Here is a 27,905-nt window from a genome sequence, read left to right as displayed (position 1 = left end):
TCCAAACCTCACATATAGAAAAAAATGTCATTAACACGAGACACTTCTATGCCAGTGACCCGTGCAAAGAACACACTGACATATCTACTTCCTATTTTCTTAATATCAAAATCTAAGCCTCTGCAGTGTGCACCAAGGACTGACACAGAAATGTTCCTATCAAACAGCAAAATGCATGACTGCAGTATGAAGCAGGCCCTAATAAGTTACCATAATGGACATAATGTGTCCATTTATTTTGTTGTCACGGTTTTGTGGCCCCTGACTTCAAGTCATTTTACAATTGTGGCCCCCTGCCTATTCTAGTTGAATATCCCTGAGGTAGGGGGTCCCTCCCCATCAGTTTGGGGGTCCCTGGCCTGAAAACGTTGAAGACCCCTGCTCTAGAACTGATCTCTCCCTCTCATTTCAATGAGGCTATACGCAGCTGGAAAAGCTCACGTTGCCAAGCATTGTTCCTCCCGTGTCTGATTGAGGATTCTGCAGGTGTGTAAACCCTCTACGCTTCAGAGAGGAGTCATTTTCTTTTAAAGGTCCCCCATAGCGTATGCCTTCTATAGGAACTGACACTCACGTAGCGCTTGTTCCGGGTCAGCTAAAATGTCTTAAAATGTTTTTCTGAATAGTTGAGTCAACCCTGGTTCCGTGGTGTCTGGAGTTTTGAGAACACGGACTGTGTTTCAGTGTTATCATCCTTGGTTTGGCTGTACTATGGCCGCTCTGTGCTGAGGTGCATTTCCACGATCACTTGTTGCACGTTTCTGTTCCACCTCTGAAAGGTGGAGCCTGGAAGTCTCTAGTGAGAGTGGAGAGCTGGAAGGGGGAGGGCAAAGTCTCCCGTTGCAACAGAGGCCAGTGGCTGCCTTTGTAGGCCGTATACTCAGGGCCTTGTCCAGTGACTAGCCACCTCTCTGCTCCTCTGTTTCTAAGTGTACGTCCACACAGCATGAAGGAAAGCCCTCCGTCCACCGGAGAAGCCGGAGGTCAGTTTTGAGCGCCGCAGATCTCTCCCCTACGCTCGGTTGTCTTATTAATCTGGACTTCGGGCCTCCGGCGCTTCTCCCCCCGGAGTTTTTTTTTGAAGAAGGAATGTGTGAATGTGCGAGCTTGGCAAAGGCCTCCCTCTCTCCCAGGCTTTGTGCTGAGCTGTCACTTCTCTGAGGCTGAGCTGAGCTAAGCTGCCGCGCTGGCCCCCCTCTCTGCAACAGAGGAACTTTGTTGTTTTATCAGCACTTTTTTAAAGTTGTCTTCTCCTTGTGTTTGCCAGTAGTCTTTTTTCTTTAAAGGGATAGGGTGGTTTATTTGGCAGCTCTCACCCCTCGTAGGTATTTTAGGAATGGAGTTGTTCGGGCATGGGGCTGAAAGCGCTGAAAGGTGCACAGTATATCGGAGGGATATTGTGCCGGCGTGAGGTCTTAAGGTTGGCTCAGAGAGATTTTGCCTGCTGCCTTTTAAACCTCTGTTCATATGCACCAGGCCTTTTAACTAGTCAAGCAAACTTGACTTTCCCGATCATATTTTGATTACATTTTTGGGATCACATGTATCAAGTGCGCTTGCATTTACATTTGTGGTTTGTTCTGTGTCACTGCTGCAATGTTCCTTAAAATGTCATCATGTGAAAGCTTATTCTACAAAGTGTGCATGTTGTTCTGGTAAAGATAAAAATACTAAGATTCAAATGTTAATACATCCCAATTTTAACATCTAAACAACATAGCTCACACAACCTGTTGAACCAGCACAGTGCATGACTTTAAATATAGTATTGTCATGTGAAGTTTCTTGTATATACTGTATATACTTAAAGACACAATGTGCTGATTTGATACTACAACATGTACTACAAACAAATTCTTTCTACTTTTTTCAATGGCGTAATGTTTATTTCTTGAAAAAATAAAAAGTGTCTTGTGGGAGTTAATCCACTAACAAATTGAAAAGGAAAGGCTCACAACAACTCACTTTTCTTTTTTCTTTTCTTTTTTTGCTCGAACACAGTTTTTGCTTGAACACAGTTTCGTCAAGTACACTTCGTCAAGTACACTTGACGTAGATCCAGCAGGATCAAAACTTTAGTTTGTAGAAACAAAGTTTTGTACTGAGTAAAAAAACGAGTTGTGAGCCTTTTCAAATTGTTTTAACTGTGTTGTTGCAGTTCGGCTCAGCACCAATGTAGGGGGTGTGTGTGCGAGAAATTGTTCACAAATATCAATGGACTAACGATACATGGTTGTGTTTTTGTTTCTCCAGGTCCTGCTCAGGTTCCCATGATGTCTCCAAATGGTTCAGTGCCTCCAATCTATGTGCCTCCTGGATACGTTTCACAGGCACGTTCCTTCAGCTCTTCTCCTCCCATGCATTTAACTAAACTTGTTTGTCATGCATCTGCCCTGTGCACTTTTGCTTTACAAAGACAAATGGAAAACGTGTTGTTTATTTAAATATTTCAATGTCAAAAGACAATGAAATCATTCATCACAGTTATTTGTATGACAATTAATCAACCCTATTTGGACACACACACACACATCTAAATCACTGGTTCTCAAAGTGGTGTCCCCATGCAGGGGTCCTTGAGGGGTTTCCAGGGGGTCCCCAGCAAAATGAGGAACGGTTATCCACTTGAGCCTTATTTCAAAAGCGAAATATCCGGTCTACAGTACGCGCTCACAATGCAACGTGTTGTGAACATGTACATAGATCTGCTGAATGTACTGTATAAGACTAACTATTCATACAGTATCTGGGATTTTTTTCTCCCCACATTACCTGCAGTATAGACATTTGTAGAGTTCTGTACAAAATATTATGTGGGTCCCTGGGACAAAATCTTTTCAAAATGGTGATGCGTGGCCTAATGGGGGTCCTTGACATGAAAATGTTTGAGAACCACTGATGTAATTTACCAGACAAACACCCCTGATGTTCAATGACTGATTGAAATGACAACACTGCAACGCCACTGCCAAGTACAGCTGGGTCTGTGTCCTAGAACTAACGCAGCTTTCTCTCATAATTGTAGCAGTGCTCATGTTTGTCCAGCTATTAGGTAGACTTTAGCATAACTAATTCACACACATTTATACTCTGAGCTGTTAATATTTAATATTTGTTTTCCTTGAAGCTACATTGCCCGCCCAGCGCAACACATCCAAGTCTCCTCAGACTTAAAACAAAATAACTGTTATTGTCTCCGCCAGGCCGAAAGGCATGTTTTGCACCCTGTGCGTCCGTCCGTCCGTCTGTCTGTCTGTCCGTCCGTCCGTCCGTCCGTCCGTCCGTCCGTCCGTCTCTCTGTGAACAGCTAATCTCCGTCACCGTTGGCTTGATCGCAGCAAAACTGTGCACACACACTCCCTGGATGCCACAGCAGAACCTCTGCCCCGATTTTTTCACATGGAGGCCGACTTATGTAAAACAAATCTTTTTATATTACTCCTTCAGATTTTATCCATATTTCAAGCAAATCGGTACACGATCTCTGTAGTCATGTGATCAAGATGGATCTGTTTGATTTATCATATTCCATCCTGACTGGCTAAGATTGACATCTAAAGTTTGCAGGAGTGGCCCATTTTGAACAAAATGACGCAAATCATGAACACAACGTCCGATTGTGGTGAAACTTTGCACACACATTCGCATTACGTTGAGGAACAAATGCCACCCTTTTAACATTGCCCTATTATAGCGCCACCAGGAGGCCGGTTTTTACTCCTACAAATTGTGTCCAAACATCACGCAAATCGGTGCACGATATCTCTATAGTCAAGTAATTAAGACGGATTCGTACGATTTTTCATATTCCATCCTGATTGGCGAATTCCGAACATTGCTGGCCCACAATAACCTACCTGACCTGGCGGAGACCTGTGCTCAGAGAAGCACTTTTTCTAGTCTGGAGTTTGTCTTAAAGGGATACTTCACTTTCGGGTCGGGGAAACATTTAAAAAATATATTAAAAATAAATGAAAAAAGTAATGGAAAATTCATGGCCCCCTCATGCATTAGAGTGTCCTACTAATGTGTGAGGGGGCCTTAATTTTGCCATAACTTCTTTCTTTTTTTTTTTATATATATTTTTAATGTTTATTTTATGTGAAAGTGAAGTATCCCTTTAACAACATTAAAACCAGAGAAAACTAGCAATCAAATACATGTTCAGAACTATTTTCCATAAACCCTAATGGTCTCGGATATTTCATAAAAGCAAAGGTTAAATCCTCAATCTGTTATATTCCACAACTGGTTGTGGCTGTCCTGTACGTAGAACAGCAGGAACGATAATACCTAAACATTTATAATTCTACATATTGTGCCAATTGTTTAGGAAACAGAGCGCTAGTAGTGTGTGTGGGACACCCGTCTTGCAGTTTCACAAATTAGGACCCGACCTGGCAAAATGTTTCAGTCATGAGTGATTTTCTTGAGCTTTATTCCATGTTCTTGCTAATGTCCCCCCTCCCATCTTTACCCCCCCCCCCACCCCCACCAGCAGGTCTTAGAGGAGAATGGAGTCCGCCGGGTTCTGGTCCTACCTCAGCAGCCGGAGTTCCACCCGGGCGGCCACTCGCCTCTGCACCACCCGCCACCCCACCACCTGCCTGCCTTCATCCCGCACCCCGCCATGATGCCCCCGCCGCCCCACCTGTACACGGGCATGGCGGGCGGCGTGGGCGACATGGGCTCCCAGTACATCTCCCAGTACCACCCAGCTCACATCTACTCAGAGCAGGGTGAGTGCTCTCTCTCTCTCTCTCTCCCTCCCTCTCTCTCCCTATCTCTCGTACATGGTAGCTAACGATGAAGTATCACATTGTCGCCTCGCCGCCTAACAGTTGTGGGAAGAAGTACTCTGATTTTGTACTTTTAAGTAAAAGAAGCAAGTCCTGTATTTAAAGTTTTACTAGTACTGTAAAAATACAAAAGTATTGGCTTCAAAATAGACTTTTTAAAGGGATATTTCACTTTAAAAAAGAAATTGGGTAAATTTTGTCGTCTACTCAGGCTTTTGTGAGCCACGTCCCCTTCCTATACAAACCCATTGTAACTTCTAACTCCATTTTAACTGTGATTAGCCTGGTTCGAGACGAATCTGCCATTGCAAAAAAATTGCCCTCTGCAGATTAGGTCTGGCCCCTCTCAACAGAGATTTGATTTATCTCCCTCCGAAGTTGTGATGGACCAATCAGGGCCCAGTATGCAAATATGGGGCGGGTTTATCACCAGAGGCATTTTTTTAATTTGCGCCTTGGAAATGCAGGTTCCACACAGAGATTCCAGACTAATATCTACGCAGTGATATTAATAATAATAATAATAATAAACTTTAATTGTATAGCACCTTTCATGACATGAAATGCAGCTCAAAGTGCTTTACAGAGCAAGAATACAATTACAAAACAAAAATAAAATAAAATAAAATAAAAGCAGTAAAATGCAGTAAAATGCAGTGGCCCTCGCCACTACACAACTACAACACAAATGGATATAACTTAAATGTAGTGACCACTGTCCTCTACAACACAGCTAAAGAAATATCCACACTTCACACAATTGCCAATATTACATGTGTACCTTGTGTACCTTAGTAATATATCTTCACACAATTGTCAATATTACACCTTAGTAATATATTTTCACTTAGTAATATTACACCTTAGTAATATATTTTCACTTAGTAATATTACACCTTAGTAATATATTTTCACCATGTTTACCACGTGTGGACTAGCCCAGGGGATCTGCTAACTTATCACATCCAAACCACACACCGTACACCCCTGAGAATGATATCGGGGTTATACAAGATATATAGACTAAACATAGACAAAAGGATCTGCCCTGGAGGGTCCACCACGTTAGTCTGGCCATGCCAGGCTAAACTGTGATAGATTCATCGAAAGCACCCGTCCTTGGTTCTGGTGACTTGTACTGCACTCCTAATACGTGAGGGGGCCGTGTTTTTTCGAAAACTTTTTTTCATTTATTTAATTTTCATTTTTTATTTATTTATGTATTTTTTCCCCAAAAAAAAATATTACAAATAAATGAAAAAAGAAATTGCAAAAACACGGTCTCCTCACATATTAGAAGGACAATATCGGGGGCACGGTGGCGCTGTCGCCTCACAGCTAGAAGGTCCTGGGTTCGATTCCCGCCGGGGGCGCTGGGGGGGCGTGTTCTCTCCTCCACGTCATTGGTGCCCATACCCTACAGTAGGTGGGGTTGGCGAAAGGGCCTCTATGTGGGGAGTTTGCATGTTCTCCTCGTGTCTCCTAGGGTAGGTACCCTCACAAAAACATGTAGTAATTCTGGTCACTATACTGCCTCCCCCTGGTCAGCCGGGGCGCCTGATGGAGGGGAAAGGAACTGGTTGGAATAACGGGTTCCTTCCACGTGCTACGTCTAACCAGGGAACCTCCCCCCTGTTGGGTGATAAGAAGCGGCTTGCTAGCTCTCTCATGCATTGAAGGAGGCATGAGCTCGGCTCTAGGCTCTCCCTAGGCTGGCAGAGGGAGTGTAGTGGCCAGGATTACATAGGCAATTGTGTGTGAAATATCCCTTTAAGTACTCATTATGCAGACTATCATACCATTGGCTCGTAATTAGTAATGAATTAATGTGTCCCTCATGTTTTCTTTAATGTTGCAGCTGGTAAATGTGGGGCTTATTTTAATAACTTTTTGTGCTGCTGGGTGGCTTAACCAATAGAAATACATAATTTGTCCCTTATTGTATGCTTAGTTTTAATAATCAAAATCTGTAAGGCAGTGATATTCAACTGGCGGCCCGCGGGGTAAATCCGGCCCATGGGAAGCTTTCTTATGGCCCCATTCCAGATTCCAATGTAAATATTTATTATTTTATAACGTTTTTGGCGCAAAGGTAGCTAGCTGTCCAGCCGCCATGGTGCAAAGCTGCAACTGCTTTATGATTTCTGCCCAATTTTGCCTTGCACCTGCCTTGCAAGCCCAACTGTGTAACGGTACAAACTTTGTCAATCAAGTAGGCTAGTAGTTTACATGAATGACAGATTATGATACTGAGGATTTTTACTGTGTAGACTGCATGGGGTCCCAGAGATGTAAAGAAAAAGGTATCAAATGGGGGTTTGTGACCTAATGCATATCAAACCGGGGGGTGCTTGAAATCTAAAAGGTAGCTAGAATCACTGCCGTAACACATCTCCCTCCGTGTGTGTTCCCTCCCTTCTCTCTCGCAGTCTCAGCAGATTCCCACGGCCAACACGGCCGGCCGCTGCCGTTCGTCCACCGGGACGAACGGACGAGCAAAACCTACGAGCGTCTGCAGAAGAAGCTGAAGGAGCGGCACGGAGGGTGCGGGGGAGGTGTTGGAGGCGGGGGAGGAGGAGGAGGAGGGGGGCAATTGAAGGACAGCCCCCCTTCCTCGCCGCAGAAGACGCGCGGCAGCCCCACCACCGCGGCGGACATCCACAACGGGGTGGGAAAAGGGCCAGAGGGCGAGCATGGTGGGCAGGCCGCCACTGGCTCCGACAAGCAGGCCAGCAGGGGCAAGAACGGCGAGTTGGGAGGTAAGGAAGGCGTGAGAGAGAGGAGTCATAATGAGCTCTGTGCTAGTGTGTGTGTGTGTGTGTGTGTGTGTGTGTGTGTGTGTGTGTGTGTGTCCGTCTGTGAACAGCTAATCTCTGGCCCCGTTGGCTTGATCGCAGCGAAACTGTGCACACACAAATCTTTCACATGGGCCTGTTATAGTGCCACCAGGAGGCCGATTTTAGCAAAGCCCCTTTTTTGACAGTACTCCTACAGATTTTGTCCAAACATCATGCAAATCAGTACACAGTATCTCTATAGTCATTAAACAAAACGGGTCTTTCCGATTTTTCATATTCCATCCTGATTGGCTAAAATTGGCTTCCAAAGTTTGCCGGAGTGGTCCGTTTTGAACAAAATGCCTCAAATCATGAACACAGCATGCGATTTCTGTGAAATTTTGCACGCACATTCTCACTAGGCCGAGAAATGCCACTTGAAAATGTTCAAATCAGCCTCATGGTGGTGGCGCTATATCAGGCCGATTCGTGTTTTTACCTATAAGTGCACCAATCTGTGTAAAACTTTGTATGCACACTCCCTAGAGGCCAAGAACAAACCTTTGCCCTGCATTTTTCACATCTGCTTTTTATAGCGCCACCAAGAGGCCGACTTATGTAAAACATTTTTTTATATTACTGCTTCAGATTTTTTCCAAATTTCACGCAAATCGGTAAACACATTTTCTCTATAGTCAAATGATCAAGACGGATCTGTCCGATTTTTCATATTCCATCCTGATTGGCTAATTCTGAACATTGTTGGACCACAATAACCTACCTGACCTGGCGGAGACCTGTGTTTCAGTGTGGAAGGAGGAGTCTAAGGCTCTGTTTTAATATCATTCTCATGTGTTCTCAGTGCTGGTTGAGGAAGCCCAGGCTCTGTTTTAATGTCATTCTCATGTGTTTTCAGTGCTGGATGAGGAAGCCCAGGCTCTGTTTTAATGTCATTCTCATGTGTTTTCAGTGCTGGATGAGGAAGCCCAGGCTCTACAAGCACTACTGAGTACCATCTCTAAACCAGTGGTTAGTATTCCTACCCGCCGTCTGCATCATATCTATCCCTAACATTTGATATTAATCGCATCTTTACAAATGAAGGCAAAGCAGAGGCTCTTATCCAGAGCGACTTAACAAGTGTGAGATCCAGACTTTTCTATTTTTGGGGGTGGGGGGGGGGGTGTTTTGAGGCTTGTTTAAAGAAGGTTATTAGCTATCAAGCGTTAACAGCAGTCACGCATCCATTTGATGCTTGGCTTGATGCTCAACCCCCCCCCCCCCTTTTTAGATATGCAACGGGTCCAACTCAGCCAATTTGTAATGTGACACGTAGCCAAATATTTGGAGTACAAAAATAAATAATAAGCACTAAAGACGAGAATCATCATAAATGTTTAGGTCGAGCAGGTCCTATTTCTTTATCGGGTGGAAACCTTGTATGTCCAAATCCTTCCTAATGCATCCAATGTAGTTATTATTCTGTTAATATTATTCACGACAGACTTGACCACTTTCACTTTAACTTAAAATAAAGTTCTGTGTCGTGAGATCGGCTATTTTTGCTACTTTTGTGTGACACTGTGTAGCGTGACGAAGTAGGGCATTAATTTACGGGGGGAAAAAACTCTGCCCGACAGCGACAATATTATGATGTGCACGTGTCTCTTTATATCGTTTCTGTCGGGCAGAAAAACCTCTTTATCTCCATATTCTAACTTTCTGTGTTTTACGGTAAATTAACGCCCTACTTGATCGTCCTACAGCGTCGTACAAAAGCATCAAAAGTAGCTCGGAATGTGGTGCGAAGTGACGCGTTTTGAGCTTGTCGATCCGCTACTTTTGCTATTTTTGAATTTGAATCCTGAAAAGTAACAGTTTTGGACATTATGAGGTTTCCACCCGACAGAGATGATATACACATGTGACGATCACATGAGCTGTTCATCCAGCCATTCATCATTTAATGTAAAAGATGCTAATGTATGTCATTAACCCATTAAGACCTGAAGCCGATTCTACAAAATGTTCTAAATCCCAACAGTTTTCTGAAAAACGTATGTTCCTATATCAGTGGTGCTCAATCTTTTTCATGTCAAGGACCCCCGAAATTATATGTATTTGGCCACCGACCCCCATCTCAAAATATTTAGTTCCAGGGGACCCTCAGAAGCAAAGATTTTAGTTACAAATGTTCGCTTTAAACAATATATATTCAAAGATTTGCACACATTTTCATGATTTTTTCAAAAATAGCAGATCTACAAGCTCGTTGGGGTAGTTTTTAGCTCAAATCAAAAAGTGACACAGATGCGTTCCAGGTCTTAATGGGTTAAGCATCCTATCAGCGTCTCTGATGAATTCTTGCTGACGGCTACAGTAGCTAATTGAATCGAACCTGCTGACTGCAGTCCATGGGAGAATATCTATTCCCAAACGTACCACCAAACATCTGCATCTGCTAATTATTCAACTGGATGGTCATTATTTCCTGTTAGTTCTCCGCCTCCCTCTCTTGTCATGTTACACCACTTTATTTTGCCACAAGATACAATTACTTTGGCCCGGACCGCTGGCGTAGCGGTCCAGGCACAGTGTAGCCTGACAGCGTGTCGCGGGTTCGAGTCCCGAGCCTTTGCTGCATGTCGCTCCCCAATTCCTGTCAGCCTACTGTCCTGTCAATAAGGCATTATAGGCGGTATAGAAAGTTACTTTCTATACCGTAAATTTCGGACTATAATCCGCGATTTTTTTCCCCATTTTTTGACCCTGCGGCTTATATAACGGTGCGGCTTATCTATGGATTTTTACAGCTAACGGCCACTAGGGGACCTCCTAAATCTATGGATTTTACACCCGCGGCTTATAGTCCAGTGCGGCTTATATATGTACAAATCATTCAATTTAGCTTCTGCGGCTTATATTCAGGTGCGGCTTATAGTGCGGTAATTTATATTTATATATATCGTTTCTTAAGGGTTTTTTTTGTAAATGAATGCCCTGTACTTAGTCATACTACAGTGTCACACAAAAGTAGCACAAATAGCCAATCTGCAAGCTCAAAATGTGTGTCATTGCGACGTGTTTTGAGCTTGTAGATTTTCAATTTGAATTCTGAAAAGAAACAGACATATGAGGTTTCCACCCGACAGCGGTGACTATATACTGTGCATGAAAAGTTCTTAACGCCGATCTGAGCTTCTGGGGGTCCCTGGAACAACATATTTTGAGATGGGGGTCCGCAAGCAAATGCATATCCTTTTGGGGGGTCCTTGACATGAAAAAGTTGGAGCACCACTGATATAGCAACATACATAGGATTTAGATTTTTTTATTTAGATATGTATTGGCCGCGAACCCCCATTTGAACTACCCAATGTAGATATTATTCTAGTTCAGTCTTCTGGGAATCTTCTCTGGTCTGCCTTGTGTTTATGGAGCTGAGCGCACAGCTGTGCTCAGAACAATATAAGCGCTGTTCAATCTGACTCCTGTGCTCTGTGAAGGCCAGTTGTAGATTTTCAGCTAGTAGAACTGAAACTCCCTTGACCTTATATAAGATGTGATTTGTACCACTCCCCACCCCCGCCAACGTCCGTGGGCTCCTTGTAAAAGTACCAAAACAAGTGTTTTTGAAAGGTTGTCGGGGGGGGGGGGGGGGAGGGTATGAAACATGTCAAATCACAGCGAAGGGTCGGCTCTCACGTCACATCCCAATGGTTAAAGCGCAGTTTGATGTGAACCGTCGGGAGCTGCAGAAGGAGGTACTGGGCCCTGGGATGGAGGCGCACACAACACACACTTGACCCGGTTGAGTTCTTCCACACAACGAATCGCTCCCGCGGCATGGAAGAGGCTATTTTTAACACAAACACACACACACACACACACACCAACCCTTTGCATAGCAGCTCTGACAATAGGAATGACCTCCGCGTTAGGGAACCTCAAAGTCAGTCATCTTTGCTTTGCTACTACAGTATAATTTTTTAATTTAAATGTTATGCAACTACATCTAAACGTATACATACAGTATAACATTTAATGGCAAAAACAAATGAATTTGTCAAGTTGTTTCTTAGTTACACACTGAAGATTCCAGTAGACTGACCATAACAAACCCTACTACAGACTACTGCACAATTACTTGGAGCAGTGGTTCTTCCCCCAAAAATATATAAATATTTTGGGGGTGTCCCCAGATGATTTGATGATGTGCAACATTATTTTCTCACTCAACAGTAAAGGCAGTATAAGTGTATGTGGGTATCTGCACATTTCTAAAGTGACAATTTAAGGACTTTTAAATTTAGGACCCTTTTAATACCTCTAAAATAAAATAAATAATCAACAAACTGTACTATAAAAAATGGTCAAACATTACCCAAGAAAGAGGCGAACAATTTGAAAATAGCCGATCTTGTATATCGGCTATTTTCACAATATTTTTCTGCGGAACCGAGTCAAACTAAATGACTCTTACAATACAATGACTCCTCAACTCCTACAATTCCAAGTGCTTGTCAGGGTGTTGGGTCCCCTGTTCAAAAATGATTCTTTTGGGTGGTGATGGCCTGAAAAGTTTGAGAACCAGTGATTTAGAGGGTAATGTGCTGAATTAATTTATCAAGAGCAGTTGGCACGTATGCATCCAAATGATGCTTGGGAATGTGTTTTCTTTTTTTTTCTTTCTCCATTCACGATTTTCAACTTGCAGACAGGGCTTGTGGTCCGCTCCTGTGTGCTTATAGAATAAAGATCGATGCTTTCCCTTGAGGGGGGCGATATGTAGATTGCATCTTAAACACGAATGAAGGGATTTATTCAACCTGTAGCTGCTTCCTAATGCAGTGGTTCTCAAATTGGGGTCCAGGGACCATAACGAGGTCCCAGGGGTCCTCAGAAAGTTAATATAGCATTAAAATCAGTTTGCTATCTTGACATTAAAAAAACAACATTGTAACTACACAAACCTTATATCCGGATCCATGGCACAAAATATTTTCAGATGGGAATCCACGGCCAAATACATATTAATTTGGGGGTCCTCGACATGAAAAAGTGTGAGCACCGCTGTTCTAATGTCATGAACGTGAGACACTGAGCTAACCCTGACACCTCTACTGCCGCTAGGTGTCGGACATCCAGGCCAGAGGGGCGTCGCTGAGTTGGAGCGCCCCCACCAGTCCAGAGAGCAAGGAAGGCAGTGCAGACGATGACGCCAGCCCTCCGGAACCCTTCAGCTACGAGGTCTGCATCTCCGTCAGCGGAAAAGACGGGAAGTACAAGAGCACGTACAGGTGAGCGGGAGCCGTGGAGCCTGATTTGAGTTTGTTTTCTGTTGCACAATGGCGTCGTCTTGTAGAGCATACCTTTGGCATTATACTTCGTTGAACGCCGGGGTCCCTCGCCAAAAATAGCTTATCTCATGGATTAAAGTTCTCAGTCGACAGGACTGATTTCAGTCATTTGGACTCCATAGAAGCCATCATGTCTTCTATTAGCCTCGCGTGGCCAGACAATATCACACGACACACTGCGTGGATATTAGTCTGGTCCCTATCAACGATCGATTTTTTTCCAAGGGGCGGTTACAAAAAGATCCAAACGGACTCTATTGGTTAGACCTAAAACTAATCAGAGCAGTGCTTCCTGCTACGTCACACACAAGCGCCGGTGCCTAAATTGTAAACAACGAAAGCTAGCTCCACTCGTATTTAGTTTGGTAACCAGATGAAACTATTCTTAACTCATTCAGTGCCCAGCTTATTTATGGAATTAGTGCCACAGCCAAAATTCATTGTAAAAAAAAAGTGCTTAGGAGCCGAGATACAGCCTTTTTCAGTAAGAAGTTAAACAAAGAGTGAGCAGCAAATCTTCAAATCATCATATCTTGGGTTCTGAACATGTTTTTCGACGTCTTAGACGTCATGTGGCGCTCAGGGCGTCAGGCCACGTGACTTCTTAGACGTCACGTGGCACTGAATGAGTTAACACATCTTTCTTTCCAACGAAAGCTTTAAGGGCAATTGTTTGTTCGTCTTTTAGAAAAGAAATATTTTCTAACGCGTTTACTACCGATGCTATGGCGGCGTCCATCTTTGTTGAGAAAAACTGAAAATGAGTCTCCTGCATTGTACGTCATTGCTCCAAATAAGGTGATAAGCCCGCCTACATTTGGATACTGGGCCCTGATTGGTCCCTCACGACTTCGGAGGGAGAGAAATGAAATCTCTATTGAGGGGGGGCCAGACCTAATCTGCCGAGGGCTAAAGTGCGATGCAATTTTGCAAAGGCAGATTCGTCTGGAACCAGGCTTGTCTTCTATGGAAGCTTGTTGCGCAGCGAAAATATTATCGGTTATTATTTTAAGATTGGAGCATTTGAAGTGGTCAAACTAGCAACATGTTTAGAAGCATCTTCATAAAATCTTAATAGTGTTGGATATTTAATCTAAAAGCAAAGCTTAAAGCTTTCTTTACCTGGTTGACAGCAGGAGCAATATTACTAGGCACATCATAATTTGACATAATTGTGTTCATTGTTTAAGAATCCGCGGTAGTGTGTGGGGATCTCCTTTCATACTGTTTCACAAGTTGCACATTAGGACCTTGTCATACAGTCGTGAGATTTTATTTTGCTTTAATCCATGAATTTACAATGCATTGTGCAGTTTTTTGTTTTTTTGCGTGGTACAACAGCGTATGATTAGGCATAAAAGTCACATGAGGCTGAACAGCAGGTGTTGTTGGTTACTGTAAGTACCTGTACTCCACCGCTGAGTTTAGGGGTTCCAATCCACCGCGGTGCATCCCGGCTTGGACAAGCGTCTAGATACAAACGCAATTTGCCGTGTTTGGGGGAGGGAAGCCGGGTGTCGCTGCACTTGCGTCTCCCATGGGCTAGGGTGGCGCCTGTCGGTGAGGAATGTTGCGTTGGAGGAGGAGGACTCCCGGTGGGTGCTCCCCACTGGCAGGTGAGTCAGTAGGGTACAGCAGCAGTGGCAAAAAGGGGTAAAGGTAATTGGCTACTCTAAATTAAAAATCACAGTGGTCATCACAGTGATGGAAGCTCACTTTTAAAAAAAAATTGTTTTTAAAGTGCATAGTCCTATTTATTAGTTATTATTATTTATTTAGTTATTAATGTCATCATGTGTCTCGCTAGCCAATCACAGTGCTGGATAGAGTCAGCCAATAGAGTCAGCCAATCACAGTACAGCTAGGGGTGTACTAATGAGCCAATCACAGTACAGCAAATGTGTACTAATGAGGTGTCCCAACCCCACTTATAGGGGCGGCTACACCGCCCAAAAACAAAAGGACCATACCGATGATCGGGCATGTTTGACTTATTGACCTACAACTCACTGACTTGACATTAATGCTGCCCATTTTCCAAAGCATAATGTTGCTTGTTTGCTCCTTGAGGAAGCCAAGTCACATTTCCTAGACCAACAGTAGGGGTTGGCACTGACAGCGACTATACACACACAGGAGGAACTGGCATAATGACTAAATTGGGGAGAGAAATTAAAAAGATCAAAATAAAAATAAAGTTTTATGAGGCTTACATAGCAATTAAGATAATTAATTTAATGTGGCCTGTGAGCTGGTGTTTAAATGGTCTTAAAACACTATAAATCATTTAATGTGACAACGGATTACCTCTGTGCCCTGAATTTCAAGCAGCTGGGCTGGAAGCAGCTGATTAGGGAGATGTGTGACAGTATTCAAACGAGGCGTCAAGTGCTATCATCTCCGCCTTTAAACAGTGCACGTCATTTAAATGCCTGGCGCTCATGTCTCGACCAGGTGTTGACTGTCCTATATTTTTTTTACGTGACCCCGCTGGAAATAAAAGTTAATTAGTGCCATTGTTGCGAGAGAGCATGGACTTGTGTTTGTTTTGACAGCTGTTTGTTTTGACGCAGCCCTTTGATGACAGATCATGTGCGAACAGGACCAGCTGATTGACGCTCACAACGCGCATATCTGACCAGTGGACAGCCAGATGAGTCAAGGCGACTTGGCTCACTTTCCAATTTGCCGGGCTGTCAGCAGCACAACCACCACCACCACTTCTCCCCAGGAACAGTGCATGCCCGAGAAACTGAGCAGACTCAAAGCGGAATTGAGCAGATTTGCTGACTCCCCCAGAAATTGTCTTTTTGTTTTCGCGAGCTGCAGTAATAAATGTCTGGCCCTCTATTCCAGTGGTTCTCAATGTGGGGGTCCGAGGATGAGTCATAGACCATGTTCCTTTTGGTAACCTATTTAATTTTTTTGTCTTCTTTTCCCTTGATGCAGTGGAGAAGAACTAAGTGCAACATTAGAAGATCTTCGACCAGCAACAGACTATCATGTCAGGTTGGCATATCTTGTTTATTTTATTTGTGTTGATGTATTTCTAAGGTTGGGAATGAACCTGCATTTGGGACAATCTGTCACATGTAGCTTCACCAATTTCAACCTGGCATCCCTTTTTTTTGGGGTGTCGTTACAGGCAAAGACCCCCCCCCCCAAAAAACAAACAAACAAAGACAACATAGTATGGAGAAAAAAGGAAAAAGATGATTAATGCCCACACACTGTAAACAAGCGTACAGCCAAATTGTATAATAACAGTTGTAGCTTTTGAAGTGGATGGTACTTCACTAAAACGGCCAGGTATACTGCAATATCCTTGAAAGTGCTTGAACGTGACTTTTGGAAACCTGTGCTCGACCTGGCATTCAAAGCATGGCTTTTCAGATGTGTGGTTCTAGCCATTAGGAGAAATGCCTTACATTACGAGCTGTGTTATACTGTATGTTGCACGCTCTGTATGAGCTGATCTGACTGTGTGCTTGTTATATATATATCGTCTCTGTCGGGTGAAACGTGTCCAAACCTGTAACTTTTCATGATTCAAATAAAAAAATGGCAAATGATCCACAAGCTTAAAAAGGCCTCGCTTCGAGACGCGTTTCGTGCTTGTGGATCTGCTACTTTTGATGCATTTGTGTGACACTGTAGTATGATCAAGTAGGGCGTTAATGTACGAAAAAACACAAACAGTCGTTAACTGTCGGGCAGAAACCTTGTATGTCCAAAACCATTACTTTCCACAAAATGGAGAAAAGAGCCTGTGTTACAATGGATCCAATGTAGTTATTATTTTGCTCACAAACTCTTCTTAACACATTCACTGCCTGAATTATTTTCACTGCCTATTATTATTCATGCCAGAGATTTTTCAATGAAAAAAAAAAAGTACTCAGGAGCCGAGATACAAAAAAAATGAAGTTAACAAGGAAGTGGATAGGAGTCTAGATCTTCGAAAAATCATATCTCCTTGGTCTTTGGGTCAAATAAAATAAAATAAAAGTAGAACTTACTAAAAATGAGTTAACTCGTTCTTGGCAATCAATGTGTTAATACTTTTCATTGGTTAAATGTTTATAAAAGCCACAGATAGACTTAACCACTTTCAACCTGGCATCCCTATTTTGGCCTGATAATCGCAATTATTTTTGCATAATCGTTTCCATGTTGAAAAGTTTTCATACATTTTCAAATATTTAAAAAAGCAGAAATGGCAGATCTTCAAGCTTCTACAACTCATTATTTGAGTGACAATTAATCATCACCATGTACAATGTAATGATCGTGACACCCCTAACCACCAGCATGTGTCCCCCCTACCAGGGTCCTGGCCATGTGTAACTGTTTACAGGGGAGCCCCTCGGAGGCGGTGAGCTTCACTACACTGAGCTGTGAACCAGAAGCCCCCAACCAGCCGAGGAAGGCCAGTGGGAACAAGAGTACCCTGGTCCTCCAGTGGAAGGTACACATGCACGTTCAACACCGTTCATCCTCTTCGGCCCCACGACCTTCTTCAGTCCAATCCACTTTATACTCAGTAAACAAATCGGGGAATGAACTTAACTGCAGTGTTGACCAAACAATTGGTTGGGACCCATTTTAGGGTCATGGACCGTTTTTATGGGTCATGAGTAAATATCCCATTTTTATGTTTCCTACAATTTTCTTTTAGATTTTTTGATTTTCCATAAAAAAATCTACTTTTATAAACGGTCTTTCAGATTTTTCGTATTCCATCCTGATTGGCTTCCAAAGTTTGCTCCGTTTTGAACAAAATGCCTCTAATCATGAACACAAACACTCAAATCAGCCTCATGGTGGCGTTATAACAGGCCGATTCGTGTTTTACCTATAACTGCACCATTGTGTAAAACTTTGAATGCGCACTAGAGGGTAGCTCGGGTCTGCCCGGAACCGAAGATCCGAGGCCCGAACCGAACCGGGTCGGATCCATTTGAAATGGATGGACCCGTGAGGACCCGACAACCAGCTTTTTATTATTATTATTATTATATTAATCTCTTTAACCTTTGGTTTTAAAATGAGACATATGTGTTGTAATTACGCCATCCATATCATCTGTTCTCGCATATTGAATGAGCACCATTTAACGTTAACAGCCGATTGAAACGCAGCCAATCTCAAGCGCACTGCACTACTGCTGAAGTTGAACACCATGGAGGTTTTTTAGCGCGGTGAAACACAAACCAAAGCCACCGGGAAGATGCAAGTTGGAACGTCATCTGTGTGTGTGGAGCATGTTTATGGACATAATCTGCGGGGACGGGCGGTATAAAGTCGGCGAAAATGTTCTCTGTCTGTCTGCAACACAGAGCAGAACGCACGCGACGCACCTCGTCTGTGATGACTCTGTTGGGGTGGGGGGAGCTGGAGGTGACTGACACACATGGCTAATCTGAATACCACAGTGATTTTAGCAATAAATGAGCTCTGGGTCCAGTACGGGTCTAGAGACCCGCAAATCGGTACACATGATCTCTATAGTCATGTGATCTTTTTTATATTACTCCTACCAAATTCGTCCAAACATCACACCAATCGGTACCCATTTTCTCTATAGTCAAGTGATCAAGACTGATTTTTCAAATTCCATCCTGATTGGCGAATTCCGAACATTGCGGCTCACAATGACCTACCTGACCTGGCGGAGGGAGACATGTGCAGCGAAGAGCACTTTTTCTAGTTAATAATGCATTTTTGTAAGTTTGGGTCCTGGAGAGACACCACATTTGTATTTTGGGTCTCCAGCTGAAAGAATTAGGGAAACTTTGACTTACTTTATACTGTATGTATTTCCACAGGCTCCATGTGACAACGGTTCCAAAATCCATAACTACATTCTTCAATGGGATGAGGTATAGTTTGCTTTTATTCTTTTTGTATTTTTTTTATTCCTACTTGTGGTGGAACTGTTATGGAGTTGCTACCTGTTCTGAACTAAAATACTTTTCTTTTGTTCTTCCCCCGAAGGGCAAGGGCACTGACGAGTACGAGCAGTGCTACTATGGACCTCAGAAGCAGTACAGAGTAACCAAGCTTTCACCAGCCTCAAGATACTCCTTCCGTGTGGCAGCCAAAAACGACATGGGTGCAAGGTGAGAGTCTTCACTCGCTATAGCGCCGTTTTCTCCTCAGTGGCCATCTCCTCGCTCTCCATCGTAACCGCTTGAACCCTAGCGTCCCTATTCTGGGATTTAGCGAAAATAGCTCTCAGGCTTGTACTGTAGATCTGTGATTTATTCCCCCCTAATAATAGACTAAATTGATTAGTCTGATTTACGACTTAAGCCCTATTTTATACTATGTCGTACGAAAGTAGCAAAAAGGGGGGGATCTACAAGCTACATGTTGTAAGCTGGTAAATCTGCTATTGTCAGTATTTTTGAGTGGTGCTAGCCACTCCAAGGAGTGACTTTGTCTGTGTGTCTGTCTGTGTGTCTGTCTGTGTGTCTGTGTGTCTGTGTGTATGAGCACGGCCTCTCTGTATGTTTGAGCACAGCCTCAACAGCTGCAACACAAAGATGCAACCAGTTACACTAATTATACACACACACACACACACACACACACACACACACTCACACACACACACACTTTTGAGTAAAAATACTTAACATGAGTAAAAATACTTAAAATGAGTAAACATACTTAAATATTAGTAAAGATACTTTAAAGTTCCTAAACTGAGTAAAAATACTTAAAATGAGTAAAAATACTTACAATGAGTAAAAATACTTAAAAGATGTTAAAATGAGTAAAAACACGTAAAAATCAGTAAAAACATTTTAAAGTACTTAAAATGAGTAAAAATACTTTGAAGTCATCAAAGTCTGTAAAAAGTAACAAACGAAATGAACTCATGAAAAGCACCACTCTCTTCACATTGGGTGTGATTTTTTGAAGATCGATACATATTTTTTTCCCCGTGTCTTTCCCCCGATGCAGTGAATTCAGCGAAGCGGTGGATCTGTTCACCTCGTGCAGCGTGCCGTCCCCGCCCCTCCCTCCAGAGCCGGTGAAGGCGGGGGTGACGTGGCTGTGTGTGCAGTGGCACCGGCCCACCGGCTCCCCCAAGGAGGACGAGATCTACTATGTCCTGGAGATGGAGGAGGAAGGCACCGTAAGGAACACTCTGTTTACATCCCAAAAGTTTTCAAGCTGGGGATTTGCTGTCAGTGTTGCCAAATACAATTAACCCATTAAGACCTGAGAAGATTCTAGAAATGTCTTCTAAATCCAAAAAAAAATTTGGAAAAAAAACCCAAATTTTTTTTCCCGCGGTTTTTCAAAAATAGCAGATCTACAAGTTCATAGCGCGGCACTCGGTGCCGCGCTATGAGCTTGTATATCTGCTATTTTTGAATAGCCTAAAGAAATCTAAAGTGACACAGATGCGTTCCAGGTATCAATGGGTTAAGCCTACCTTGTGGAAATCTGTGGGGGTGGGAGGGTCTCGCCATACTGTTGCTGTCGGGCAGAAACCTTGTATCTCTATGTTTAAGCTTTTTATGGTTAATTAATGCCTTATTTCTTTGTACAACGATCTATACTGTAGAGCTGCTATTTCTGCTACCCTTGAAACATTTTGAAAGTGAAAGTGTGTCTGGGTTTTTGTAAATATTGAACCAATGAAAAATAATGATTAGCAAGAGCTTGTGACTACATAACCACAACATTGAATCCATTGGAACACAGGTTCTTTCTTTTTTTTTCCATTTCCAGAAAAGTAACTGTTTTGGACATACAAGGTTTCCTCCTGAGAGCGACGATATCGGCCCATAATCCGGTCTGGCCGATCGATATGTAGGTCCGGCTCTACAGTAGACGATAACAGTGGTTCCCAAGCTGGGGGTCCCCAAATAATTTTGGGGCTCTCCATATGATTAGGTTAATACCAAATTGGCCAAAATGTCAAATATTATGTTAGAAAGAGGCAAACATTGTGAAAATAGCCGATCTACAGCTCACAACGCCTCGCAGTACGAGGCGTTGTGAGCTTGTAGTTTGGCTATTTTCATTTATCTGTGCAACCGAGTCAAACTAAATGTAATCCCTACAATTCCAAGTGCTTGTCAGGGTGGGGTACCCAGTTCAAATATGATTCTTTTGGCGGGTCGCCGCCTGAAAAGTTTGGGAACCCTTGGACTACAGTATAAGGCCGATTTATCGGCCTGGTTCTACTAGTAGACTATAAGGCCTTGGGGGCCTGTTAATTTGTCACTTTTGTTCTTTTGTGTCTCAGCCGTCACTTGCCCTGTGCCGCCTCAAGCAACACATCCTAGACACATAAATATCCACCTGCCGCAGACAAAAATGCGTCTCTCCCAGTGGTGGAAAAAGTACTCAGATTCTTTAAGTAAAAGTATCAATACTGCAATGTAGAAATACTCTGTTACAAGTAAAAGTCCGAAATTAAACATTTACTTGACTAAAAGTACAAAAGTATTGGTATAAAAATGTACTTAAAGTATCAAAAGTACTCATTAGCAGAATGACCCATTTCACAAGTTTTCGAATGTATAAAATGTATACAAATCTTTTGAAAATAGTAGATCTACCTACAGGCTCACAATGGGTCGCGATGCGGGTTCTGGCCGAAGTCGCATTCTTTTGTTTCGTCTTTCCAAGTAGTCATGCTTTACATTCACGTCCGCTGTCCGACTCTTGTGTCCCAGGGATACGGCTTCCAGCCCAGCTACGATGGAGACGAGCTCACCTGCACCGTCAGGAACCTTCACAGGAGCACCAGGTTCAAGTTTCGGGTAAGAGAGACAAGACAGATGGAGAGAGAGAGAGAGAACCCTGTGATGATGTGTGCTGATCTGAAGCTCAGTCAGAGGGCGAGACAGAGCCGCAGGCTTAATTAAAATTAACCCATTAAAACCGGGAAAGCACCTGTGTCATTTTAGATTTTTTGCTATGTATAGCAACATAGAGTTTTCAGAAAACTCCTAGGATTTAGAACAGTGGTTTAGAGCAGAAGTTCTCAAAAAATAGCTTGTACATCTGCTATTTTTTGGGGGGGAAACGAAAAATCTTGAAAATGATTTTTTTTAACAAATCTAATCCACGGGGGGGGTCCTTGGCACGAAAAAGTTCACATTTTGTAGAAACGGACTCAGGTCTTAATGGGTTAAGACTGCAGATAGGGTGGGTGTGTGTGTGTGTGTGTGTGTGTGTGTGTGTGTGTGTGTGTGTGTGTGTGTGTGTGTGTGTGTGTGTGTGTGGGAGATAGAGAGAAGGGAGTGGGACTTGCTGAGATCCACTGAGTACCCTAGTCACTATGACTCATCTGTCTGCGGGGCTCTAATGGCATTCATTCCCCCGGTGCCAGCGGGATGGCAGGTTGCTCTGACAAACACACAGCTCATCATCACACGCCGTACTGGCCAAGTCCCTATCAGGGACTTCAGAAGCACTGGGAAATTGGGGGGGTCCTGCCTGTCGGATCAAATGGAATTTTATTGAAGAAAAAAAAAAGAATTGGTGTAAAGCTGAGGGATGCGATCAGCCACCTGTCAAGATTGGCTGATTTTAAAAAAAAGAAAGAAATTGGGCAATCTAAGAAGGGGAAAAGAATTAAGCAGATTTTGCCTTCATGTTGGGAAAGGGGTCAGGTGTGAAATATCGTCATGGGACTTTTTGGCATGTTGAAAACATCAGAAATAGTCAGTGTGCAGACAAGTGTCCTCATAAAAGTTAAAAATTATACATTTAAAAATCTCCGTAATCTTCAATTGTTGTAAGCATTGCAACAAAGAACCAAATGGATTCTCACTTGGGCAAGATAGATAAGACACTATGTAACTTATTTTTTTATTAATAAAATATATTTTTTCTTCTTCTTTTCCAAGGCCATTCACAGTCATATCTGTCATGTTTTTCCTGTGCCGTTTCATCTTAAGATTGTTAATTGTAAGGTTTACAAGGGTTAACCGGCCAGCCCTTTTCTTCCATCTGCACACCAGCAGCAACTCAAATTTGTCACAATTAAGAAATATCTCATTTGCAGCACAGATTATTATCAGGCCTGGCTAATTACTGGCATGAAAAATCAAAGAGATGGATTTCGACCTCCATTGTTCTGTGTGAAGCCTCCCTAGAGACGCTGTGAGGTCCATTAACACATCCACCGCCAGAGGTTAATCTCATAATGTACTCACCAGTGCCAAGGTGTTTTTGTTGTTTTTGTTGTTTTTTTCATGTCGCCATAGATCTTGTTAAAATCCTTAAGATTGAGCCGTGAACGGTCTGTTTACATCCGCGAGATCTCCCTGTATCTCCCAGTGAAGACCGCATGTCAAACGGAGTTCCATGATTGTAGTTAGAGCGGATTACGTTAAACAGTGAAATGCGAGGAGAAAAAACTACAGGAAGAGAATTGAGTTTCAGTTTCGTCTGTAGAATGGGAGCGGGCGTGATCGTCGAAACCGGATCCCAAATAATTCTATTTCCTGTCATCAAACCGGAAACGGAAGTGGATCAAAAAAATTCCGAAAGTGCACCCGGACCGCGCATGCGCGAAAAGACCGCAGCCCGTAGGACTACGGGCTCGGCGCTTAACCGTTGGATTTAACGGCCCGTAGAACTACGGGCCCGGCGGTAAAGGTGTTAATACTTTGTATCAAAGCTTCCTCAACATGGGGCATGAGGATAGCAAATTTCCACCGAAATACATTCCCATCCGTCACCAAAAGCACATTTGGAGTAATGCTGCACTGCAGGAGCATCCAGACAACATGACGTAGATCTGCTACTTTTGATTCTTTCGAGTTTGAATCCTGAAATGTCACAGTTTTTGGACACCCGACAGACTATATCCACTTAACCCATTGAATCCGGGAACTCATGTCTGTCATTTTAGATTTCTTTGGCTATTCAAAAATAGCAGATATGCAAGCTCATAGTGCGGCACCAACTGCCGCGCTATGAGCTTGTAGATCTGCTATTTTTTTTAAACGTGAACATTTTTGCAAATCTTATATATTTTTTTATATGTATATATATATATATATGTATATACATTTATAATTTTTTTAAAGCAAACATTTGTCAAAAATTTTGTTCCAGGGACCCAGAAGCAAAGATTTGAGTTACAAATGTTCGCTTTAAAAATATATATACTGAAAGATTTGCACAACTTTTCACGATTTTTTTATAGCCAAAAAAAATAAAAAATGACAGATGTGTTCCCGGTTTGAATGGGTTAACCCATTAAGACCTGAAGCCGATTCTACAAATGTTTTCAAAATCCCAACAGTATTCTGAAAAAACTTGTGGTTCTAATTTTTTTTCATGTCAAGGACCCCCAAAATTATGTGTATTTGGCCGCCGACCTCCATCTCAAAATGTTTTGTTCCAGGGACCCAGACACAGATGCGTTCCAGGTCTTAAAGGGTTAAGAGACTTAACACATTGAATGCCAAAAACGGTCCGGACCGTTTTTGAGGATCCAAACGAGAAGTGCCGAAAACGGTCCGGACCGTTTTTGACCCAATTCTATTTTTATACATGTGGGCCACGTGGGGCGCTAAAACGAAACTTTGACATCACCCAAGGAGTTTCTGAGATGAAGAGGCTGGATCTGGCTCCATGTCAAAAATCCTTCCGGTCGGCGTTTTCAATGTTATCTCCTTGACTAAAAGCTTAATATCTCCATTTCTTTTTAACGTGGTGGAAACGAGCCGTTTTCGATCGGCGATCACGCTGCAATGGAGGATCGCGTTAGAAATATTATTGTTCCAGGCGTTAGTCGGGACCCTCCGCCGTCTCGCACGCACGCTTTGTTTACATGCACTTCCGCGTCGGGGCTGCTACAGCACGAAACGTATAACGCAAGTGGATGGAAGAAATGCAGGCACTCAACGTATAATATTTTAATAAACCTCTGGCACCCAATGTGTTAAGTTAGTTTTTCGTGATATGCGATGGGCCTCAAATCTAATTCTCTCCCTCCAAATGAGCTCCAGGGACATCCAGCCGATTTCAGCACGGTTCCCAATTCCCCCACACTGTGTGACAGAGAAGGCTGACTGCCGTGCACGTTTGTCTCCCTATTTACGCTACAGGGATGAGCTCCTGGGTGGGTGGCTGGGTGAGGGATTTGCATTATGGCAGCAGATGTTTGCCACGCCAAACTGCCGACACACCACTGAAGCACCATTCCCCTCATTGCCTCCTCTGCTCTATTATGGCTTTTGTTTGCCGTGTCTAAGCAGTTCTGTGTCAAAAGCGTATATGGCGGAGGAGAGAAAGGAGCCCGAGCTATATGCTGTCTGTCATGTCTCACACAGAGGCTGTTATTACAACTGCTGGCAGACAGACAGAGAGAGACCTTGGGAGAAATAAAGCAATGGTTCTCAAAGTGGGGCACAGGGACCCTTGAGGTTCCTTGAGGGGGTTCCAAATGGTCCCTTACAGGTCTTTAACTTTGAGTGTGTACTAATGGAGCCAAATGGGTCTTGTACGGGTCTGTGAAATGAAAAAATGTTTGAGTACCGGTGAAATAACAGGGATATGCAATTTTACTAAAGTGTACATATAAGGGCTTAAAAGCAAGGGCATACATACTGTGACTAGACGCTTAACACATTGACTGCCAGAATTATTTCAGATTTTTAGCTGTAGCCTGCCAGAGATTTTTCATTGAAAAAAAAAAGTACTCAGGAGCCGAGATACAGAATTTTTAAGTTTTAAGTTAACAAGGAAGTGGATAGGAGTCTAAATCTTCGAACAATCATATCTCCTTGGTCTTTGGGTCAAATAAATAGATCTGCGTTCTTGGCAGCCCACGTATTTATTAAAAATAGAACGCAGATCTGCGTTTTTGGCAGCCAATGTGTTAACTGCACTCCCTTCCTCCAGGTGGCAGCGTACAACTCCGAGGGGAAGAGCAACCCCAGCCAGGTGGCGGAGTTCGTCACGCTCCCTGACCGACCGTGCTGTCCCTGCAGGCCCGTCATCAAGGGCAGAGTTCTGCCCAACAGCTTCAAGATGGCCTGGGGTGAGTCGAGTGAGCTCTGCACCAGGCAACCTCTCGGCACTGCCTTGGACTCCGTCTTCTCTTCTCAAACATACAGTAGAGTAGATGCAGTGGTGGAAAAAGTACGAGATGTCTTTACTTAAGTAAAAGTATCAATACTGCAATATACAAACACTCTGTTACAAGTCAAAGTCCGGTAATCAAAGATTTACGTGAGTGAAAGTACAAAAATATTGGCATGAAAATATACTCAAAGTACCAAAAGTAAAAGTTCTCATTATGCAGAATGTTTCACAAGGTATCATATGTACAGTATACAATTTATTAAAATCTTTTGAAAATAGCAGATTTTCAAATAGCCAAAGTTTAAATAGGGCTGAAGTTGTTGATGTATGTTTTGTAATAATTCAAATCTACAAAGTAACTAGTAAGTAAAGTTTTCAAAAAAAAATTTAGGAGTAAAAAGTACAATATTTGCCTCTTTGAGATGTAGTGGAGTTGAAGTAAAAGTGTAGAAAATTTTAAATACTCCAGTTAAAGTAAAAGTACCTCAAAATTGGACTTAAGTGCTGCAGTAAATGTACGTTGTTATTTTCCACCACTGTGTAGAAAATGTAAAGAAAAAGCTTCTGTTTCTCCTTCCATAGAGTCACCAAAAGACGACGGCGGAGCTGAGGTCACCAAGTACGTGGTGGAGCTCTCGGAGGGCTTAAGCGGTACGTCAGGAAACGACCATCGCATTTAGTGTTGTTGACCAGGCTATTCAAAAAATATATTTTTGAAAAATCTTTCAAACATTTGTGCAAATCTGTGAATATATATATATTTTTTGTTAAAGCGAAAAAATTATTCTCCGATCTGTGCTTCTGGGGGGTCCGTATCATATTTTGAGATGGGGGGTCCGTGGCCAAATACATATCATTTTGAGGGTCCTTGACATGAAAAAAGTTTGAGAACCACTGATATTACAGCATCATAAGTTTTAAAAAAAAACTGTTCCACGCTATGAGCTTGTAGGTCTATTTTTGAATAGACCAAAGAAATCTTAGAATGACCGGTCTTAATGGGTTAACCCATTAAAACCGGGAAAGCATCTCTGTCACTTAAGATTTTAGCTATATATATATATAGCAGTTTTTCAGAAAACTCTACTTAGAACAGTGCTTATCAAAAATAGCAGATGTACAAGCTCACAGTCCGTCACTTAGTGCCGTGCTGCGAGCTTGTACAATTGCTATTTTTGAATTTTTAACACAAATAGACTTCTGGGGGTCCCTGGCACATTTTCAGATGGCGGGGGGGGGGGGGGGGGGTGGCCATGGCCAAATACATAACATTTTGGGGGTCCTTAGCACGAAAAAAAGTTTGAGAACTACAGTACTGATTTAGAAGGCATTTGTAGAATGGGCCCCAGGTCTTAATGGGTTAAACACTTAAACCCCAGCATCCGAATTCCGGGAACACTTTTGCAGCAGATCGTCAAGCTCTCAACACGCCGCTTTTGCGACGCGTTGTTATTGTTGTTATTGTGCGATCAGCTATTTTCAGCAAAGATATTTCACGTAGAGCGAACACAGAAAGGTCACTAGTATAGAGCCCTGAGAGCCCGCTCAACAACGTACGGGTTTAACCCATTAATACCTGGAACGCATCTGTGTCACTTTTAGATTTCTTTAGGCTATTCAAAAATAGCAGATATACAAGCTCATAGCGCGGCACCGAGTGCCGCGCTATGAGCTTGTAGATCTGCTATTTTTGAAAAATCGTGAAAATTATTTTTTTACATTTTTTTCCGAAAAACTGTTAGGATTTAGAAAATGTTTAGAAGCGGCCTCAGGTCTTAATGGGTTAAGTGGTTAAGCCTGATTTATAAAAACATTTTTTTACTGATCTGATCTCGTAAAATGGGCGTAAAATGTTCAGCTCGCAGCAACGACCACGAGATGATTATTTTCCTGCT

At 42.8% G+C, this 27,905-nt stretch overlaps 1 protein-coding gene across 2 annotated transcripts in view; it reads left to right on the top strand.

The window, feature by feature from the left end:
• Positions 1–27,905, top strand: part of fndc3a (fibronectin type III domain containing 3A) — a 111,361-nt gene that overhangs the window by 62,230 nt on the left and 21,226 nt on the right. For both annotated transcript variants that reach the window (XM_080428413.1, XM_080428414.1), the window contains 13 exons: positions 2,254–2,330; positions 4,502–4,739; positions 7,229–7,558; positions 8,547–8,605; positions 12,710–12,876; positions 15,886–15,945; positions 17,266–17,404; positions 18,765–18,818; positions 18,934–19,058; positions 19,909–20,083; positions 21,639–21,725; positions 25,828–25,966; positions 26,593–26,661. In XM_080428413.1, the coding sequence (XP_080284539.1) occupies positions 2,254–2,330; positions 4,502–4,739; positions 7,229–7,558; positions 8,547–8,605; positions 12,710–12,876; positions 15,886–15,945; positions 17,266–17,404; positions 18,765–18,818; positions 18,934–19,058; positions 19,909–20,083; positions 21,639–21,725; positions 25,828–25,966; positions 26,593–26,661 (1,719 nt within the window). The remainder of the gene's footprint in view (positions 1–2,253; positions 2,331–4,501; positions 4,740–7,228; positions 7,559–8,546; positions 8,606–12,709; positions 12,877–15,885; positions 15,946–17,265; positions 17,405–18,764; positions 18,819–18,933; positions 19,059–19,908; positions 20,084–21,638; positions 21,726–25,827; positions 25,967–26,592; positions 26,662–27,905) is intronic.

Source organism: Gymnoscopelus braueri, assembly GCF_963280865.1.
Source record: "Gymnoscopelus braueri genome assembly, chromosome: 5".
NCBI lineage: Eukaryota > Metazoa > Chordata > Actinopteri > Myctophiformes > Myctophidae > Gymnoscopelus > Gymnoscopelus braueri.
This window is presented reverse-complemented; position numbering and strand designations above follow the sequence as displayed.